The 21623-nt window shown below is 41.3% G+C and overlaps 1 protein-coding gene across 2 annotated transcripts in view; it reads right to left on the reverse strand.

The window, feature by feature from the left end:
• Window positions 1-21623, reverse strand: part of LOC120812655 (nuclear receptor ROR-alpha A-like) — a 197987-nt gene that overhangs the window by 39571 nt on the left and 136793 nt on the right. The window contains exon 1 of one of the 2 annotated variants that reach the window (XM_078097925.1): window positions 6135-6305. The exons of the other annotated variant lie outside the window; for it this stretch is intronic. Coding sequence (XP_077954051.1) covers window positions 6135-6165 — 31 coding nt within the window. The 5' untranslated portion in view covers window positions 6166-6305. Of the gene's footprint in view, window positions 1-6134; window positions 6306-21623 lie in introns of those variants that run through there. 2 annotated transcript variants of the gene reach the window in all.

Raw genomic sequence — 21623 nt, forward strand, 5'->3', positions numbered from 1 at the left:
TCCAGAGGCACCGAGAGAGAAAAGGCCAATGGTACTGAACACGCAGAGAATGAAAGTACGGGGTGGAAAACTTCCCTTTACGATCTCTTAAAAAACTGTTAACTTCTGAACCCGGGAGGGAAGGCGGGGACAAAGCCTGTGAGGGTAAAACAAGGCATGTCCGGCTTAAGAAATGTTATTTCGTATTGTTATGAATCTAATCTGTCCGAGGAGTGTGCACATAGGTACTGTAACGGACGAGAATTGACAATTAACGTAAAGCAAAGGGTTTATGTGATCAGTGAATCGCAACCAAATCCCGACACTCTCTTCACAAACACTATAGCGGAAGCTAGCAGGTGAAATGTCCTTTATCTGCGCACTGTGCTATGTGATTATCTAAGGAGTGCTGACAGTGGGAGTACCCTATCATCAGGTAAATACCGCATGACAGGAAGACCAGTGCTGTAGTGGTAAAATTAGAGGTGGGTAAACTCTGAATTTTGTGATCATACAGACCTCGACGCGATGCGAAGCAACGCAACACAAAGCGTTGCGACTCTGTAAGGCTGTCCTGGCTATATTGCATTATGTTATCAGTAAAAGTCATATACAATCAATGACAATGAATACATGTGTTAGTAGTTTGTAGTTCATTAAATCTATGAAAACAGTGAAGAAAAGTATGTCAACACAACACAACAACACAATTGCAGATTAAGAACTATCAGCATATGGAGTCTCCTTTTTACAGTAGTGCCCAGAGGGCCTCCTTGTCCTCCACGTCAGGTCTTTGCCTTGCACAGAGGAGCCATGAACCCCAGAACACGTGTTCTGGGGTTCATGGCTCCTCTGTGCTTCTCTCTCTATTGGACCTGGTGTTTCTCCTCTCCCTGTGCTCTCTGCATCATTGCCTGTCCTCTCACTGCCTGAAAAAATATGTTGAATTAAGAGTTAACCAGTTAAGCAGCCTGTCAATTACACTGACAACATAAGCTAAAGGAACACTCGTGTACTACCTATGTCATCATAAATAGCCTATACAGCATGTTTTTTTTCACATTGAGAACTGACTTGTCTTCTAATCTACGCGTCACCAGGCGTTTTTCTTGTCCTTTTACCGTTCCGCCCGCAACAACTATTACCCCCCCCCCCCCCCCCCCCCGTCGGACCTTCTCGACCGGTCTGCGAAATATTGTCTGACATGAAACCGGACCATGAGGTAAGAAAGGTTGGGGACCACTGGGCTGATCTACAATGTGTGTTTACACACCTCCTGGATCCTGATTGGTGTCGCTGCTGCAGCCGCAAGGCACTGATTGGATGGTCACAGACTGTAATACAGCGCAGATGAACATGATTCAGACTACGGCATTTATATGTTCAACAATAGGAAACGTAGTCTTAGCTGTTTTAAAATTACACCAAGTTTATTTCGGATTATTCCAACGGAAGAATACAATGCGCAGGGAACTTTGAGGTGCGTAAACGCTATTTATAGGTGCGTAAGCGCTATTTCCAAAATTCCAGAGGTGCGTAAACGGTGTTTACGTGCGTTTACCCTCCACTACAGCCCTGAGGAAGACACTTGAAAAGGATCTATAAGGGATTCTGGAAATACTGAGTGAAAGTAACGCAGGAAGTGAAGTTAGAGGCGTTTCACTGAGCTCAGCTCGGGTTTTGTCTTTTTTTTTTTTACTTTACCGAGGAGCCAAATTGCTCTCTGGCTGAACTCTGTGTGAATGTTTAAAAATGGACAAAAATCCCCCGACGGTTGTGTTGAGCCTCTGTTGTTTGCGGTAGCCCGCTGGTCTGATTGGGCTTTGGACGGGCGAGTCGTTTAACCTCGCCAGAGTTGGGACTAATCTGTCAAAGCCACAAGGTGTGAGAGACGAGATGACCAGCGGCTTGGATGCAGAGGCAGATTAATGTTTGGACAAACTATTTTTTTTTTTCTTTTTTTTTTAGTTGCTACAAATACTGTCCTGTAAACTCCTCAATACACTTTAAAATAAAAATTAAAAAACGGCAATCAGTACTGAGCAGCTATACATTTTGCGCCTTCTAAAGTACAATACATGATGGATTATGTTCTTTATGTTATTCACAATAATAATTGCGAAACAAGAATTAATGAAGGATCAAAAGAAAAACTGCAGTACAACAAAAAATAAAAACTATAACTGAAAACAAAAGAATAGTATTCAGAATTAGTGCCCATCTCTTTTCTCCACCTCCATATTCTCCCAACTTCTATGGAGCCAAATCAAAAATCCATGCTCTCGATGGGCAGTCAATATCTCATTAACCAGTCCCCCCCCCCCCCCCCCACACACACACTAAGGAGAAATTAAACATATTGCATAATCTCAGTTATGAGATATACTATCATAGGGTATGGCTCTTGATGTGGGAATTATTTCTACAGTTAATCTAAAATGATTTGATGCACTCTTTTGTAAAGTAGCCTTTGATTTTAAATCCATACAGGTTACTTATGTTTGCCTTCACCTTAGTCTGTGGTGATTTTTCCTTTAGCTCCTCGTGTCCTCAGTCCCTAACTGGATAATAGCCAATCTTGTTAACCTCTGCTTTAATGTGTGAGCGCCTGCAGCGCTGGATAGTGAGCACCTCTATCAGCCACTGATAGAATGAGACAAAGAGTACCACATCTACAGCAAATATTTACAGCCTTGTTAGCGTAGCCTTCAAGCGCCTATCACAAGACATTTGGCTTTAGCTTCTCTACGGCCCCAAACATTTTTTACAGTCTGGTACACACTTGTGTTAAATCACATATTAATGTGCAGTGTGCGTGCACGGCAATGTAGTGCAGTAAAACATTTGGACCAGAATACACCGGTACAAGTATTTGAGTAAAAGTACTTGGTCACATTCTGTCAATCTACATATCAAACAACTTTAATTATGTAATTGGAATTTTCCTCCTAATTGTGCTGAGTAGGATGGCTAATTTGCATGGGGTAATGAGAGGGACGTCCCCATTACAGGTAATTAGGTACTTGAGAGGCAGTGGGGTGGTAGAGAGGCTGAAAAGAGAGGAAGAGTTGCGTAAAGGGTGCTGCAGAGTGGAGACAAAGCCACAGACACAGAGATGTTTGCTACAATATTTTAGCATTATTTTGTATTTTGATGAAACCGACTACGTTTTTCAACAAAAAAAAAGCCAAATCTTCTAGGCACAAAATGAACATTATAACAATGTTCTGTTCAACCATTTCACTGACCTTTGCAGGAAAAAATTACAACTGCCATTTAAATTAGTTTCCAATTATACAGCGTGTTGCTATCTTAATTTAATTTCTGACATTGCTACAGTGTTCTATCATGAACGTAGCAATGAGGGGTGAGACAGAGCCTACGTACTAGGGGTGCAACGATTCATTTTAACAACAATTCGATTTGAATCGCGATTCATGGTTGCCGATTTGATTCATGACGATCTGGGTTAATTTAGAACGATTTGATTCGACTCGATTCAGTGACTTGAAATCGATTCAGTAACTTTACTGGACAGTGCAGGCAGTGCTGAGATCCCTGTTGTTTGTTGTAAGGAAATCAGGTTTAAATTAATTATGGATATTATAAACAAGCAAACAACAATTAATGGCAAATGTATTAACCTTTTATTTGAATCAAGTGCCATTTTCAATGTAAACATTACAGAATAATTACACAATGTTTGGATCAATTTACAGAACCCCGGATTTTCAACCACATTGTAGGGTCGCATGTCTTTACAGATAAACTTGGCAATTGTTACTGTGATGTTGAGTTTGGTGCTGGCGAGGCCTGAGGTGTCTGCAGAGCTGCAGTTACCTTCTGCTGCTGCTGCAGCGGTGACGCTGCTAGAGGTCCTGACTGTCGGCGTTGTTTAATCCCACGGCGCCTTAGTAGATGGCCGGAAAGATTCGTCGTGTTTCCATGTTTTTTATTTGGCTTCTACATATTCTACAAACAGCGACCGACTTATTTAGAACACCTCCGTGTTTGCAAAAGCCAAAATGTTTCCACACGCTGGATCGATAAGTTGGTTTGTAAATGTCTCGCTCGCAGTCGTCTCCTCCACGCTGTGTTTTGTTGTTGTTCAGAGTTTCGCGCGGCTGCCGCTGCGTACTGATGACGTCACAGACAGGCAGACTGAATCAAGTAACGTTTAACGTGTCTAAAGTGCTAAAAAAACAACAAACAAACACGCATCAATACCGTTTTTGTGCTTAAATCCAATGTGCCGTTTCCAAGTATCGATACAAATCGATTATGTACCATTTCAATCGATTTGTAATCGATATATGTCGTCCGGAATGCCGATTTGCGGAAGACAGATCAATTCAGTTGAATCGCAGGAATATAAATCGATTAATCGATTCAGTGAATGAATCGTTACACCCCTACAACGTACACATGGAGACCAGACAATCTAGCTGTTAAACATCTCCACATGGCTACTGCAGATTAAAAATATAGAACTCGTGAAAAAAGGAAATAAAAAGATGAAGAATTATAGACATCAGAACATTATGCATATGCCACACTTTAAGATACAAAAGCTACACAGCAGTCAAGTCTGTCCAAAACCAATATGATTTCATTAAGCCCTTCACTACAAACTGCAGAAAGGATATAAGGTCAAAGGGCATTTTTCATATTTGTCTCAATGAAAATGAGATACAGGATTGCTCTTCCTCTCAATTTCACACATTTCATGGCCAAGTGTGAGCCTTACTTTCTAAATGAATTCTCACGCACTGCACATTGATAGCGTAAGAACAGAAAGAATGAACACCTCCGTCAAGAGTTACAAGTCACACACAAAGAGAAGCATGTTTTTGCTGCATCTAGATGGCAAAGTTAATACGTAAACGCATGATCTGTCTGAGTGCATGTGTACAGTATATATGTCTACATATAGATTTGTAATATATATATTACAAAAGTGTAAAGGATGAACTTCAACATCTTTATATTAGTATAAATTTAGCAATTTTGATAGTAACCCTCACAACTTATCTTGATAACGCCTTATAATTATTTACATATCAAGTTTGCCATCTGATTGCCAGTATTTTAAAAAGTAAATTAAAAAAATTGCTTTTTTACCATGAAAACATATTTTTTTAAATGAAAAGATACTTCTGGACAGATGCAAATGACTCATTACTGGCATTCCTCCTTCAACACGAAACGACAGCTCGATGTTACTGCGTCTGACTGTATTATAAGTGCATGTGAATATGGTCCTTCACATTTTCCCTGCACGGACAACGGAGCGTATTCATACGTTTAAAAAGCATGATTATGTGCGCGCGTGCGAGCATGCATGCATGAGAGAAGTGTGTGCTGAACTGTCTGTCTGAGGGCACTGAGTGCACTTGTGTGCGTGTATGATGAAGGAGGGGGGGTTAAGCATACTACTTCTACATCACAGGGACTGGGACGACCCAGTCGTGCTCTCATGACCACATGTGTAAACCCGACTACCCCAACAAAATAGGTCAGTGGATCACAACACACGCACACACGCACGCACGCACGCACACACACACACACACACACACACACACACACACACACACACACACACACACACACACACACACACACACACACACCGGGATCAACTCAAAGAATCACAGCGTGCGCGTCGAGCCATCGCCCGTCCGAACAGACGCATCCTCTGGACAAGAACACGAGGATTAAGAGCCCCCCCCCCCTCCCTCCACACACACACACACACACACACACACACACACACACACACACACACACACACACACACATCCGACCCTTTGCCCCCCCCCCTCTCAAAAAGATAATCTTGTTAGGAGCGGTGCTACTCGGCGACGTGCACAGATTCCACCGGCTGTGGTTTCCACAGAACGCGACAGCAGCAGCGCGTAAAATCACCAAGCCAAGAGACCGTTGAAAGGCTTTTAGAAGTTCAAGAAGTCTCCCTGCGAATGAAGAACGCATAGAGACACATCCGTGCATGCATGGAAATAAAGAAGGACAGCGTTACTGTATTCCTGTGAATTGTGAACCGCAGAGCCGCGCTTCCCTTCTACTTGTTTACTCGCGCTGCAGAATCGGCACGCGTTCTCCTCGTTGGGGGGAGGGAGGGGGGGGTCTCTTACCTTTCATAGCTGAAATCACAAAATACATCATTAAGCTTCGGGTCCATAAGAGAACAAACTATCACCGGAGCGAAGCCCTCCAGTGCTGTCTCAGCAGCAGCTGGCCAGCACAGCTCTCAGTGTCTCAGCCTCCGAGCATGACCACACCACAATCCATGTGACTGTGACATCAGTGTTCATGTCTGCCTGCTCCCCACCCACCGGCCTTTGATTGGCACAGCGTGCAGCCAGTAGGGGCGCTGAGAGCCCAGGCAGGGAAGCTGGCATCTCTTCCCACTGATTGCAGTCGAGAGTCTCGTACGCCGGCTGGCTAGAAACACAGCGCATCCTCGCTTATCTCCTCTGCCATATATTTTTTTAAATTATTATTTATTTTTTATTTGTGCGGGGATAAAGTCTGAACCAGTTCTAGCAGGTATCAGATTATCACACTCATGTTTTTTCCATCCCATCTACTCTGCTTTGAAAAGAAAAAAAGTAAAAATAAAAATAAAATAAAACAACGCTTTGTCAAGGATGGACGGGGAAAAAAAGTCAAATGCCTACACGTGGATGAAGCAGAGAAAATAACCAAGGAAACAAAAGAAAGTGGGAGTAACAAAGGAAAGGGGAGGGGATGGATATAAAAGAGGGGATCTGTCATTTCTTTCTGCGGCTCAAAGATTAAAGCTCTCCTGCTCTGCTCGCAGTCTGTGGAGATGAGGTGATCAGTGTGGGGCCAGATGTGTGCAAAGCAGCAGTGGACCCTGCACAGCGAGAGGAGTGGATTCCCAGCTTGTTCCCCGTGACCTTTCGGGGGACCCGCGCGCCCTTCCCTCTCTCACACACTCGCTTTGGCAGGTGAGGAAGGGGAGATAGTGGCGGAAAGGTTTGGATGATCCCTTCCACCCCACAGCGACCGGGCGATGACTTTCCTGCTATCAGTTTTTTTTTCCTTCTCTCCTGCCTGTGTGTCCCTCACGCTCGCCCCCTGCTTCCCATTCCAGTCCTTACCTCTCCGTGTCTCTCTCTCTTTCTCTCTCTCTCCTCGCTCATCCTCTCATATGATAATCTGTTCTGACTGCTAACCAGCTGCTTCTCTCTGATACAATATTCTGGTTTTAGTTCAATCCAGCCTTGGACAATAATCACGTTGCATTTGGCATCTCCATGAATAAACTGGCTCTCGTATCATCTCGTCTCAAGACAAACAGCTTTAGTTTCTGGCGAATGCAATACTTGAAATTTATACTTTTTTTTTTACACAATAAATATTTCAAATTTGGATATTTTAGTGGCTTATTTTACAAATTCTAAGGTTTGATTACACTAAGACTGTAGCAGCACTGTATCCTTGTCGAAGGATGATGACACTTTCACAGGGACAGAATTTCCACAACAATAAAGGGGCGTTTCTAGGATTCAAAGAAAGGAGGGGCTTAGCCCCAAGGGGAGTGGCATGGTTGTAATATATATATAAATACTGTAAAAATATTCTAATTTTACAAGAAATAACTTTAAAGTTTTACAGTATTTTTTATGTTTTTTAAAATTATGTTCAAAACTCTGTAAAAATAAAGATATTGTCTGTAAATTAAGAGTCCAACTTTAAATTTATGTTTTATGCTCATAATGACAAATTACATTTGTATCTCCTTTTTTAGGGTAGAAATACTGTAATTAAGAGTATTTGACTGTTTTTTAAAATTACATTCAAATCATGTAAAAAAAACGGTCAAATGACTGGCAGCTGGCATTTCTCCATGTGTCTATCTTGACAGGGGGCTCCATTTAATAGTGGTTATATATATAAAGCAGCACGCCTCTCTTTCTTGAGAGCCCTGGTATGAACATTGAAAATGACAATGCTATGAAAAAACATTTGATTTTCACATTCTAGAAATTGTGCAGTTATGAAATAGATGTTGAGTTTGGCCTATTTCATGGAGGGGCCTGGCTGCTACCGTTTATGCCCACATGGTCACCTCCAGACTGTGTAAAGAGGCTGAGTCTGCCGCAGTGGCTGCCCATCTTGGGCGTTCTGAGGCTGGCTTAAGAGGGTTCTCCTTAGGCCTTGTAATGGACCCCAGTGCTGCTGCAGTGAATGCTGTCATGGGCATGCGTAATCCGGCTAAAGACTGCATATATACGGGGAAAGGGAGGGCAGTAGTGGTAACACTTTATCTGAGAAACAGCCTTGTTGGCCGGCTTTAATTCCGCCAGAGCTCCGGTGGCGGCAAATGTGCATCCGAAAATCAATGGTGTTTTGCGGGTCAGCCTCTTGAGCCTGCTGATAGACTTGATTCACATGCGTTTTGACGCAAATTGCCGGGGATCCCTAGGTTATATTCAAACAATTTAGCCTGGAGTATACGCTGACGTAGTGCATTATTAAACTGCACAATTGCTGTTGAATTGACCTTGCTTCCATCAACAACTAAAATACACTGCTCAAAAAAATTAAGGGAACACTTTGAAAACACATCAGATCTCAATGTGAAAATGTAATTTGTAATATCTAAACTGATGTGGACAGTTCAATGTCTTAGGACTAGGACTTAAAACTAAATCCACACATTATTTTGTTTATTTTAAAATGAATCATCTTTTCCTTTATGTGCTATGTTACCACGCTAAAACAATTGCTATTTCCCGTCTCACCACGTTGCTTTGGACAAAACTATGAAAACTGGCCAATGAGAAGCGTGCGCGCTCACATTTGAAATGACGTCTGTTTGAGCGGGAGGCTGCTGCCGGAAACCTGCTCCTCCGCTCCGCAGCACTGGTCTGCTGGTCCCTGCTGTTACCTACATTATGACCTGAGTATTTTAATGTTACACATGGAGGCGAATTTGAGTTGTGGGACGTCAACGAGGAACAAAAGACTGGAATATCAACACACGGGATCTGGTCACTTCAGTAAAGTGAATATATGTCCTTGCAAAGATATTGAAGATATCAGGTAAGAAAACATTTACCCTCATTTTTTTAAACAAGCTAACGTAATGTTATGTTTTGTGTTTATGTCCTTAATTTATGTAGCCCAGTCAAAAAATATTTCATTTTAGACGGTTTATAGTGGATTTAATAATGCAGTAGGCGGATAAACAGACTTGTATACAGAGCTCTCAACTTTTAAAAAACCTTGGAGGGGGAGATTTTGTTGAGGGAGCATACGGCCGACAGTGCGGGGCGACGATACTGTCGACAGGGAGGTTGAAGAGGAACCGCTCGGACCGAAGTCCGATCCTTTTTTTTTTATCGTGGGAAACTGTGTGTGGCGGGAGCGCGTGACTAAAGACCAAAATAAGTTACTGTCACGCATTGAGAGCCCTGTATTATATATATGAAGAGTTCGGCTAACGTTAGCTAACGCTAGCGAGCTAAACAAGCTAACGTTAGCTTGTTTACCTCACTAACAGGTAACTTTAGCTTGTTTACCTCACTAGCAGGTAACGTTAGCCTGTTTACCTCACTAACAGGTAACGTTAGCTTGTTTACCTCACTAACAGGTAACGTTAGCTTGTTTACCTCACTAATGGGTAACGTTAGCTTGTTTACCTCACTAACAGGTAACGTTAGCTTGTTTACCTCACTAACAGATAACGTTAGCTTGTTTACCTCACTAATGGGTAACGTTAGCTTGTTGGCACGATTCTGTCTCCCGGTCACAAAAACATACTTGAATGTTGTTTAGTCAGATACCGTAAACCCCCCCAAGAAATGTTATATGCACATAGTGGTCAATCACCTGGTATGGTGACGTTAAATGTACAGTTACTCCCTCTGTAAAGTGATTGTAGCACAACTACAACAGGCATAACATTACACATTTGACTGAGGAGTACTATTAATGTAACAGTTCAGGGTGTTGTTTGGCTCTTACATTATTGTTGGAATGCATTAAGCATTCCAAGTATTATTCTTCGAATCTTTATTCCGCCTTCTTCTTCTTCTTCTTCTTCTATTTCTTCCGTCGCACCTTTCAACTCCTTCACACTTTCAGCTATTAAAACCGTTCCAATATTAAAATATTCTTTGGGCTTTCCAGCTATGACTTTTCAGCTTTCTAGCTCTTAAGCTTGAATTTATATAAATCAGTAACCATGAATATTTCTTTTAATGGTTTTCCAATGGAGATCGTTTTTCAAATCCTCTTAAACTTCTTCAAATTTCAGATTTTTAAGCTTCGCCAATCTTTCAGCTACAGACACCATTTCAACTTTCAAATGTTGACACAAGTCTCAACTGTTTTATGAAAAAGACTGCTTGTTGATATCTATTCTACCTTTTTCATAATCACTGATTATGTTTCACTAGTTCTTCGCTCCGTTTCTGAGTTTAACATGAGCTGGAGACGCTAGAGTGTGGGGCAGCGTCAGAATCTGGTTAAAAGAGTTCTTTAGTTTTGGCCTACGGAGACCAACAGTCACACAACCTCTGCTAAAAGCCCCATAGGCTCCAATACAAATCTGCCGACATATTTCTCAAAAAATCCAGAAGGTACACGTTTTGTAAACTGCGACAGGAGCCGTATTTATTAAAGGACAGACATAAAAAATGCATCCATGCGTTCGGTAGAGTCTTGGGTCTCGTAAAAAATTCGTATTTTTTAGATAGCTGTTATAGTTTTGCGCTGGTGAATACTTGTTTTTAGGTGTGGATTCTGTGTAACTCGCTGTCCTGTCTCTGCCCTTTGCAGCAGCTCGTTAATGAGCCCAGGTGCGCCGTTGCCGTGGTTACTCGCACACACCTGCAGTATCTCTGTCTGTGACTCACAGCTGCTCCTATTACCTTATTAGTGGAGTCACATGACGCAGCTATGCTTTCTGTCAACAGACCATGATGATAAAGGCACTCGCCCCCCCTCCACCTTGACCTCTTCTCACTGTTAATCATCACTCAGTCAGTCTGTCTGTCTAATTCTTCTCCCCTCTCGCTCTTTATCTCTTCCTCACCACCCTTATTTTTTAGATAGCTGTTATAGTTTTGCACTAGTTGACACTTGTTTGAGGTGTGGATTCTGTGGACCAGCACACACGCTGCAGTTTGTCAGTAGGTCAGTTTGTGTCACACAGCTGATCCATAATAGTTGATTAGTGGAGTCACAGAACGCAGATATGCTTTCCCCCTCTCATTCTCCCCCTCTCTCTCCCTTCCTCCTCCTCTCTTTTCTGTTCCTCCCCTCTTTCTTCCTTCTTCTCTTTCTTTCTCCTCCACTCTTTCCATTCTTCCCCCTCTCCCTTCCTCACTATTCCACCCTTCCTCCTTCTCCTTTTTCCATTCCTCCTCTCTTTCTTTCTCCCCCTCTCCCTCCCTTCCTCCCTCCCCCCCGCTCCCTTTCTCCCCCTCTCTTTCCATTCCTCCCTCTCTTCCCCCTCCCTTCCTCAGCCTCTTTCTCCCCCCCCTCTCCCTTCCTTACCCTCTTTTTTTATCCTCCTCTTTTCATTCCTCCCCATTTTCTTCCTCCTCTGCTTTCTTACTCCCTCTCTCTCCCTTCCTTACCCTATTTTTTTTATCCTCCTCTTTCCATTCTTCCCTTCTGTCCTCCTCCTCCTCTTTCTTTCTTCTTCTCTCCTGCCACCCCCCCTCTCCTTTTCTCACCATTCCACCCTTCCTCACCCTCTCTTTCTCAGATCCTCCCTCTATCTCCCTTCCTCCTCTTCTCTTTCCGTTCCTCCCCCTCTCCCTTCCTCACTTTCTCTCCCTTTCTCTCTCTTCCTCCCTCCCTCTCTTTCACCTTTGCTCTCTCTAGTGTGCTCTCTCCTTCTACCTTCACCAATGCCAACATTTTAAAATATAACCCCCATGGAGGGAATTTTACTGTAGTGTTTGTGATGAGGTCTATTGATTAATAGTTTGAAGGACAAACATTCTGCCCACCCCCCACAACTACTAATATCACTAGTACAACTAGTAGTGCTACTTCAACTAATACTGCTACTACTATTACTAATACTACTACTACTAGTATTTCAACTGGTATTAATACTAAATGACTCTTACTACTACTAATACTAATAGTAGTTGTACTAAAAATACTATTTCTACCAGTAGCAGTGACCCAGCAACTGATATTACTACTCTTACTACTATAAGAAAACATACTACCAGTATTTATACTGCTAATACCACAACTACTACTCATTTTACAGTTTAGTACTACAGATGATAAAACTAGTAGTACTACTAACACCATTTTTCTACTGCTATTGATATTAATACTACTACTTATTCTAATGCTAATATTCTTACTGCCAAAATTACAATTACTACTAATATTACCACAAAAAATATTTAAGACTCAACTCAGCATTTGTCATTTCTGAATTTTCAGCAATATTTAAATTGATAAATTCCTTTAGTATTTTTTATTCCAATATTTTTTAGTCCTTTTTAGTCCATTTCAGATTCTTCCATTTCCACCAATTTCTTGTAATTTATTTAAGCTTTTCTCAACTGTGTATTTTCAGCAAATCTATTGAAGTTAATTTCAGCTTTTCTGATGTCTGTATTTTCATCAATATTTTGATATTCTTTCTTCTATAGTTGTTTCATTTCTTTATTTTCAGCAAATCTGTGGAAATTCCTTTCCGCTTCTCCCATTTCTGTATTTTCAGCAATTTCAAATTAATTTCAGCTTTTCTAATATCTGTATTTTCAGCAAATGTATTAAAATTCCCTTCAACTTTCTGTATTTTCAGCTATTTTCTGAAGTTCATTTCAGCTTTAAGCATTTTGCATTCCAACGCATTTTCAGCGGGAAATGCATTTTCTAGTTCCTTCTTCAGGAGCCGTATTTATTATTCACATTTATTTCAGCTGTTTTCATTTCGGCTTTTTCAGCAGATCTATAAATTCCTTTCAGCTTCTTCCATTTCTGTATTTTCAGCAAATTCAAATAAATTTCAATTAGAAACAATTTTCTAATATTTGTAATTTCAGTATGTATTCAAATTCCCTTCAACTTTCTGTATTTTCAGCTATTTAAAAAAATTCTGTTCAGCTTTTTGCATTCCAACGCATTTTCAGCAGGAAATGCCTTTTCTAGTTCTAATCATATTTGAGGAGATTTGACAGATTTTAAACTTTACTATCCGGTTCCACAGTGAGTAATAATGGCCTGTAGCCTGCATAATAATCACATAGGCATTGTTAAATAAAATAATATACCAAGGTATGTTAGGTCCTAGGTATGGTAGGTTACAGTAGGCCAAGGAGAGTAATAAACCGACTTCAATAACTTCATGAGTCTCTAACTGTAGCAGCAACAAACGCGTTCAGCACTTGTGTCTTTTGGAAAAAGTTCTGTTTTCTTTATTTGCAGCATGTTTTTGTTTTGATTAATTTCATGTGTTTTCTTAAGTGGCAGTGTTTTGAGCTCTCAGGGCCACCATAGGGCTGACACACTTTTCAAAGACATTTCATCGTGATCAATCAATTTTTTTCGAGAGAGAGAACATTAAGGGAATGACCCTCACACCTGTCACAACGGTAAACATAACAGGGGTGCAACCTTGTCACCTTTCGGCGAAATTTGCCGTTTTTGTTTCAAAATAGGTGATTTGTGTGATTCATGTAGATCTGCAATAAAAATATTTTTTCTTGTACTTTTACCGTGCACGGCAGTTTCGCCGACCAGCGAACACAGAGCGCACAACTACTACCCCCCCCGGACCTTCTCGACCGGTCCGCTAAATATTGTCTGACATGAAACCGGTCCGTAAGGTAAAAAAGGTTGGGGACCACTGCCGTTCTGGGGACCACTACGCTGCAAGTACGTCTTTCTAACGCAGGCTAACGTGCTAATGTCAGACAGTTGGCTGACAGACGCCTCGCAAATCATATCAACCATTTTTGCTGGTTACAATAACGGTGTTATCTAGGGGAGTAACGATTCATTCACTGAATCGATTAATCGATTTATATTCCTGCGATCCAACTGCATCGATCTGTGCTCCGCAAATCGGCATTCTGGACGACATATATCGATTACAAATCGATTGAAATGGTAAATAATCGATTGTATTGATACTTGAAACTGCACATTGGATTTAAGTACAAAAACGATGTGTGTTTGTTTATTTGTTTGTTTTTTTGCACTTTAGACACGTTCAGTCTGCCTGTCTGTGACGTCATCAGGACGCAGCGGCAGCCGCGCGAAACTCGGAACAACAACAACACACAGCGTGGAGGAGACGACTGCGAACAAGACATTTACAAACCAACTTATCGATCCAGCGTGTGGAAACATTTTGGCTTTTGCAAACACGGAGGTGTTCTAAATAAGTCGGTCGCTGTTTGTAGAATATGTAGAAGCCAAATAAAAAACACGGAAACACGACGAATCTTTCCAGCCATCTACTAAGGCGCTGTGGGATTAAACAACGCCGACAGTCAGGACCTCTAGCAGCGTTACCGCTGCAGCAGCAGCAGAAGGTAACTCCAGCTCTGCAGACACCTCAGGCCTCGCCAGCACAAAACTCAACATCATAGTAACAATTGCCAAGTTTATCTGTAAAGACATGCAACCCTACAATGAGGTTGAAAATCCAGGGTTCTGTAAATTGATCCAAACATTGTGTAATTATTGTGTAATGTTTACATTGAAAATGGCACTCGATTCAAATGAAAGGTTAATACATTTGCCATGAATTGTTGTTTGTTTATAATATCCATAATTAATTTAAACCTGATTTCCTTACAAGGAACAACAGGGATCTCAGAAACTTTGCCTGCACTGTCCAGTAAAGTTACTGAATCGATTTCAAGTCACTGAATCGAATCGTTCTAAATTAACCCAGATCGTCCATGAATCGAATCGGCAACCATGAATCACGATTCGAATCGAATCGTTGTTAAAATGAATCGTTACACCCCTAGTGTTATCGGATAGTACAGTGTCTATTTCTCGGGAACTTTTGAAAAATCTAACGAGAAAACGCTGAAAAATGTACCTACCTTACCTTCACATTAAAAAATCCTAAAATAAATAATGGGAAATCAACGGAGAAATCCAAGGCTTACTCTGATATCAATGTAATGTTAGCCCCCTCCCTCCCTCTTGCTAATATTTATCCTGTTCGTAAACATTTCCAAAGCAATTTGTCTTTGAGTGTGAGTAGTTGATCGAGTTATCTTATGTCCCGTCGTTTGAAGCAAATCTTTTAGCTCTGGCATTGGTCTCCCATTATTTATTCATAACGTCACTGGAATGGAAGTCCATTTTCCAGGCTCTTGCACGCCCTCTTCATTGAGGCAGAGGTTAGGTTTGCCTTTCATATGTGCTTTTTCACTTTGTCACCTTTTTCATCCCTGATGAGTTTGCACCCCTGACATGAGATAAGATATTCCTTTATTAGTCCTACAACGAGGAAATTTGCAGGATTGCAGCAGCAAAGTGGACAGTGCACACAAGTTACATGGTAAACATAGCTTCAGATAATACAATTATAGTTGACTCTAAAGAACTGTTTATAAATAACCGGTTGAATAAATTTGTTTTAAAATGATACTGTACTGTAATTCAGTGTCCAATCCCTAGTTTAATTGATCCATTGAAAATTGTCTAGATATATTTATTCCCCAGATCTTTTGGTGGTATCCCTTTTATTGAAGGTGTTTGATTGTAATAGGTCAGGAAAAATCTGTAAAATAACTGTGTTTCACTGCAAAACCTTTTGTAATATCACTTTTTAAAGGTGTTTGATCATAATAAAACAAGAAGAATCTGTAAAATAACTAATTTTGGCCTCCGAATGTTTTGTGTTATCACTTTATTGAAGGTGTTTGATTGTAATAATACATGAAGAATGTGTAAAATAACAGTGTTTCACTGCAGAACATCTAGTGATATCACTTTATTGAAGGTATTTGATCGTAATGATACAGGGAAAGTATGTTAAAGAACAGTTTTTCACTGCAGAACTTTTTGCGATATCACTTTATTGAAGGTGTACCATCATAATAAAAAAGGAAAAATCTGTAAAATAACAAATTTTTGCGGCAGAATGTTAAGCAATATCCCTTTATTGAAGGTGTATCATCATAATAAAAAAGGAAAAATCTGTCAATTAACAGTATTTATTTATATAACAGCGAATGAAAATTACCATATATTTATGGTTTTTGCATTTTATTTGAATTAAGGTATTTAATCTTAATTTTATGGTTTTTGTTTGGCAGCCGTAGCTGCCAGTCATTTGACCTTCTTTTTACGTTTTTTTTACAGTGTATATATATAGCTATATATATATATACATATATATATACATATATATATATATGTATGAAGGTATGTATATATATATATATATATATATATATATATATATATATATATATATATATATATATATATATATATACACATACATACAAACCAGAACACACGCATAGCAAGAGTTAGAGTTATACATACCTTATCCATGTGAGAAACAATAGCTCAATTTAATGACATCACCTAAATAAAAAAAAAGAAATCCTACTAACATTTTTAAGCCCAATAATGCCAAATGATTTGGGGGAGCTGAAGAACATTTTAGGTGCGTTTCGCCCCTGCGTCAGAGACATTTTGATAAAATTTTTCCCCAAATATCTTAAAGCATGTGATACCTTCTATTGTATTCTGTTCAATGAATAAAAGGTGCTTCTAACCACTTATAAAATGGAAGCGAGGACCCAGCAGCTTGCAAAACAAATCTTCCCATGACAATGTTTCATTAGGACCTCGAAGATCCATTAGAGAGACTAAACACATTAACTCACGTTGTGTCAACACTGGTCTCTTATTGCACACCGTCTAATGAACAAAACATCATTCAGAGGCGGATAGCATCAAATGGTGCGTGCTCGGGATACAAACGACAGTAGACAGGCTCTGGTAAACTACTCGAAACAGTGTAATGTCAGAGGCAGCGCAATAGACTTATTTCAATTTCCCCACAAGATCTTCAAAGTTCACCAGATGAGTCAGGGCCGAGGCGCACGCCGGAACATGTTAACTGCCACTATGCGCAGCAGCCTCTTTGAAACCGACTGCTCCATCAGCGGACAAACCGCGGCCCAGAAAAAACAAATAATTGCGCCTGTTGCAGCCGACAACATCTGAGAGGAGGATAGCATCATTATTACCTTGGTGAATAAGTTTCCTATAGGTGAGGACAAGTGTGAAATAAGCAGCGCTACTGGTTATTATATAAATGAAAGTGTGAAAACCAGGCTAAAATGTGGCATCAAGTCCAGTTTCACGCTTTAAGGGCTGGTTCACCCAAATTAGAAAAAACAAACAAACTCTAAAAGCATTATACTTTTTTTATATTATTAATAACGTAAACCAATCTTGGTGTTGTTCTATTTACAGTACAACAAATGCAGTGCCAACAACCGCATGTAATTGCGCTCAAAAGCCAAAGGCCTCCCGAAGGAGAACATCTCCAGCTAAGCTGCTTCATTTGCTCTTGATCACACTCTCCCCTGACTGCTCCCCATTACCACTGACAGTATGCCAATACCCTGCTGATAGTTGTTCATTAGGTCATTGATTAAGCCATAAAGGCTCTGATGGTCACATGTTTATGGGTATTAGTGTGCTGATCACTGCAGCCGTGAATAGCATTGTTTTAGTTGTTCATATATTTTATTATAGTAAACAGATTGTGATAAGTGAAGCTGCTCCAGCTCCAGCAGGAAGAGCGTTTTCGGTCCGGACACTAAATGTCAGGTCCTGTGTCTCACACTCCTCCTGGATTAATTCGAGCGAATGTATCTATTGTAAACAAGCCTCGTGGACTGGAATTCCATTGAATTGAGATGAGGTGCAGAGCGGCCACCACTTCCCCTGGAGAAGACGAGGTGACCAGAGCTGATAATGGACTCATTAGCAGTCTGTCAGTAGCCCGTCCTCGCGCACACTCGCCATGCAGCTGATCAATGTTGACTCTTAAGGCATCAAAGCCTTTTTGACCCTTACAGAAGAAAAATTATGGACTTTCTCATTGCGTTCAGCAATCTGAGGTATTTTAGAGAGTTGAGGCTCATATTCCACCACAAGAGCCACCTCGGTGTTTGGTGGCACAATACCAGCCTGAAGCAGCGGCCGAATTAACAAGCTTCAACAGGCGCTCCATGAAAACAATACAGATCAATTTAATATAGATGCCAAGGAGTGGAGGGCATAATACTAGAGCCATAACAGCACTGGCCCACACCACACAATCATAAACCAATTTAGGGCCATTGCAGGCAATTTCCTGGGGGCTTCCACTTGTGGAAAGACTTCAATAAATCACACGGACAACAAAGGGAATATCTATTTCAGTGAAAATGGAGGACACTATTGGGTTATGTCCAGAGGACTGCAGAGGGGTTTGCACTTAAAGACGAGTTTGAATAAGAGAAGCGAGCGTTTAAAAACATCCCGCGTGCCACTGCATTGCCTGGCTTTCATTGTATATTTGTAGCTACAGGAAATGCTGTTCAGTCATTACTGATAATGGGTTTTCCACGGAGCAAAGCAGTGTGCGTGCTACTCTAGCCAGGTGGCAGCTGTAGGTGAGTCGTGTGCTTTCTGCAGTCCGCTACGGTCGCTGTGCACTGCGATCAGATGACTGTATACGCTGCCCTTCATCCTTTATATACAGCGCGACCCTGAGGCCAGCTCCGCACTATTCTCTCTATCTGCCTGTCACCAATACAAACGCACACCAGCACGATATTTATAGAACAGGAGGGTCAAAATGGCGAAACCTGAAAGCATATCATTCCTACACAGGTGAAGTGTGCACCCGTCAACTGTCATGTAATCCGAATCAACAACACAATGTTTATAGTGAATGGTTGACAAGGCTATAGCCTTTTGTTTTACTGCCACGGCTATTTACGGAGTGAAATTTAAATCGTTTTATTTGAACAAACAGAAAAAAGAAGAGCCTCTGCTATTTCCAAATCAATTTAATCAAAAGTTTTTAAAAGAGAGAAAAAAAGACAACCACGCACACTGCGGCGCCGTGTATTGACCACGCGTCACATCTCAGGCTCGCGTGCCGGTATGAGTGAGAAGTGAGGCGGTGACAAGAGGCTGAAAAATATAATAACCGCAACACAAAACATCAAACACCCTCAGCTACTGTTTAGTCGCTGTTTCGTTGTTGCGGCTTCCTGGTTGTTATCTCCCCGCTAGATTCAAACTACGGGGAATGCCAGGCCACATCTGCCTGCCTGCCTGTCTGTCTTTGGGCACTTCAGCAGCAAACAAAGGTGTTTGCTATCTGCCCACTGGAACTGAATGTTCTCTCCATTGACACAGCCTTAAAAAAAAAGAAAAAATGTGCCGCATACATTCAACAAAGGATGTAATTTAAGTGACAAACAAATTAGTTTATTTATTTGGTTTATCAGATGAAAAGGCGCTGGTGAAGAGGTCTCATCGGCACTGCTGGATTGATATTCAGAATCTCACAGATCTCTTTAGAAATTTAACAGATTAGACAGATTTAACAATGAATTGCACTGCATCTCCTTTGTGCGGCTCTGCCCCTCGGGGACGGAGAGGAAAGGGATAGGGGGGAAGAGAGAAGGAGCGAAGGGGAGATTATCACAGGCATGGCAGTCTGTGTGAGAGAAGCTTAGCCCGGCTAGGCGGGGAGGTGGAACCCTGTGAAATCTAATGAACTGGCAAAACTCCCCCAAAGCCATGAGGACGACGGTGGGGGGGTATGTGATTAGGAAGGCGCAGGCCCTCCACGACAAACCAAACAGCGCAAGTCATTTTCCTTGTGATAATTATGGCCATAACTGGGCGTGAGGGATTGGTTGTCCTTATTCTTATTCACGGCCCATTATTGAGCAGCATACCAGAGAGACCTCCCTGCCCCCTCCACCCCCCACCCCCGGAGTCTGTGATGTATTACCTAGCGTCAAACTTACAAACTCCCACAGCATCACCAATATGCTCCGGCGGAAGGACGGCGTGTAAACTAAAATAATTAACCTTCTGGCTTAAGGCAATATGAAAAAAAGGAAGGAATAAACTTTGATGAACATTATTTGCGTCAATGAAAAAACAAAACAATGAGTATGTTTCTGTGTTTAGGATAAACTATTATTCTTTTCATTGAAAAAGCAAGGTGAGTAATGCGACTGCTCAGCACTTAAACTAAGCCATACTTAATGTTCTCTCAGTGACTTCAGGTACTGCGGTGGGCCCAGCGAGGCCGTCCAGATCAACACGACGTAGCTTAATAGATAAGAATCTATTAAAAGGCAGCTCCGTTCAAGCATGAAAGTTACTTTCCCTAAGTTATACGAGCCTAATGATAAGTGATAAGTGATCCACAGGGGGGGGGGGACCAATGTCTTGCTCAAGATTGAGGGAGATCTTCAGGCTATTCGTGATGTGCACCGGTTACCCCCCCCCCCGCACACTTTCAACACTTTTACTCTTGACTTATGAGGATGCCATGGGTGCAGAGGAGTGATTCATCACTCGGTGTGCTGCTCCTGCACCTTCACACATTAGTAATGTGGTCCGCTGAGGAGGAGTGCTGTCATCAGTCTGTACCTGGACCCTCTGAACAAGGTAGGTCAACAGGAGGCAGCAGCGGATGGCCCACTTTTAGTCTTTCACAGCACCTTTAAGTTTCCTCCGAGCTCTGCCACAGCCGAGCCTGACGGACACACTAAAACCAGCGTGGTCAAGGGGAGAGAACTGCTGGTGCACTCTTTCCCATCTGTTGGCTCATCAACGAAGCTTCTCCGGTGCAGCAGGGCGAGGGAGACACAGTGAGAAGTTAATGCGAAGGGAGAGTCAAAGAGTCAAAATATTACAGCGTAAAAGCAAAATAATTTTCAAACAAATGACTCATAGTTTGGATGAGAAGTTCCCAGACTTATCCATCTAAAACCGCCTGGGGAAATTTCATCACAAGACTCCCCAGTCCTCTGTAACACAGCCGCAACAAAATAAGTGGCAAACTCATGATTGTCGGTTCTTTCATAAATTGTAGAGCCACTTTAAGTCAGCATAAGCCTTTGACCTTAACATCGCAGGTAATGCACATTTAAATACCTACCTCAGTATTCATGTTTGTCATTTTACTTGTGAAGATTAGGTGTAAAAAGGCTATTTGAAACCAAAACACAGGATTAAGGGATAATGCTGCTCTGTGTCTTGTGAGTCGACCTTGATTCTGTAATCCAGCACAATACTGGAGAACAGCATATTTCTCTCCCTTGTACATTCAATACATTCACTGAGGAACAGCTCATGCTGATGTAATGGCAAAAGCATAATGGCACCATGCTGAAAGAGAAAGTAATCGGAATTAAGGGGAACTCCTTTGTGATGTCTGTGTGGAACTGGAAATAGCATTACAACATTTATACAAAGAAAAAATACGATTGATAGTACCCTCACGTAACAAAAATAAGAAAAGCATTTCGATTTGAACCACGCACACCTGCACTTTAATGACCATTTTGAGAAATGAACTTGATCTTTAAAGTGAACCA

Source organism: Gasterosteus aculeatus, chromosome Y (assembly GCF_964276395.1).
Source record: "Gasterosteus aculeatus chromosome Y, fGasAcu3.hap1.1, whole genome shotgun sequence".
Classification (NCBI taxonomy): Eukaryota; Metazoa; Chordata; class Actinopteri; order Perciformes; family Gasterosteidae; genus Gasterosteus; species Gasterosteus aculeatus.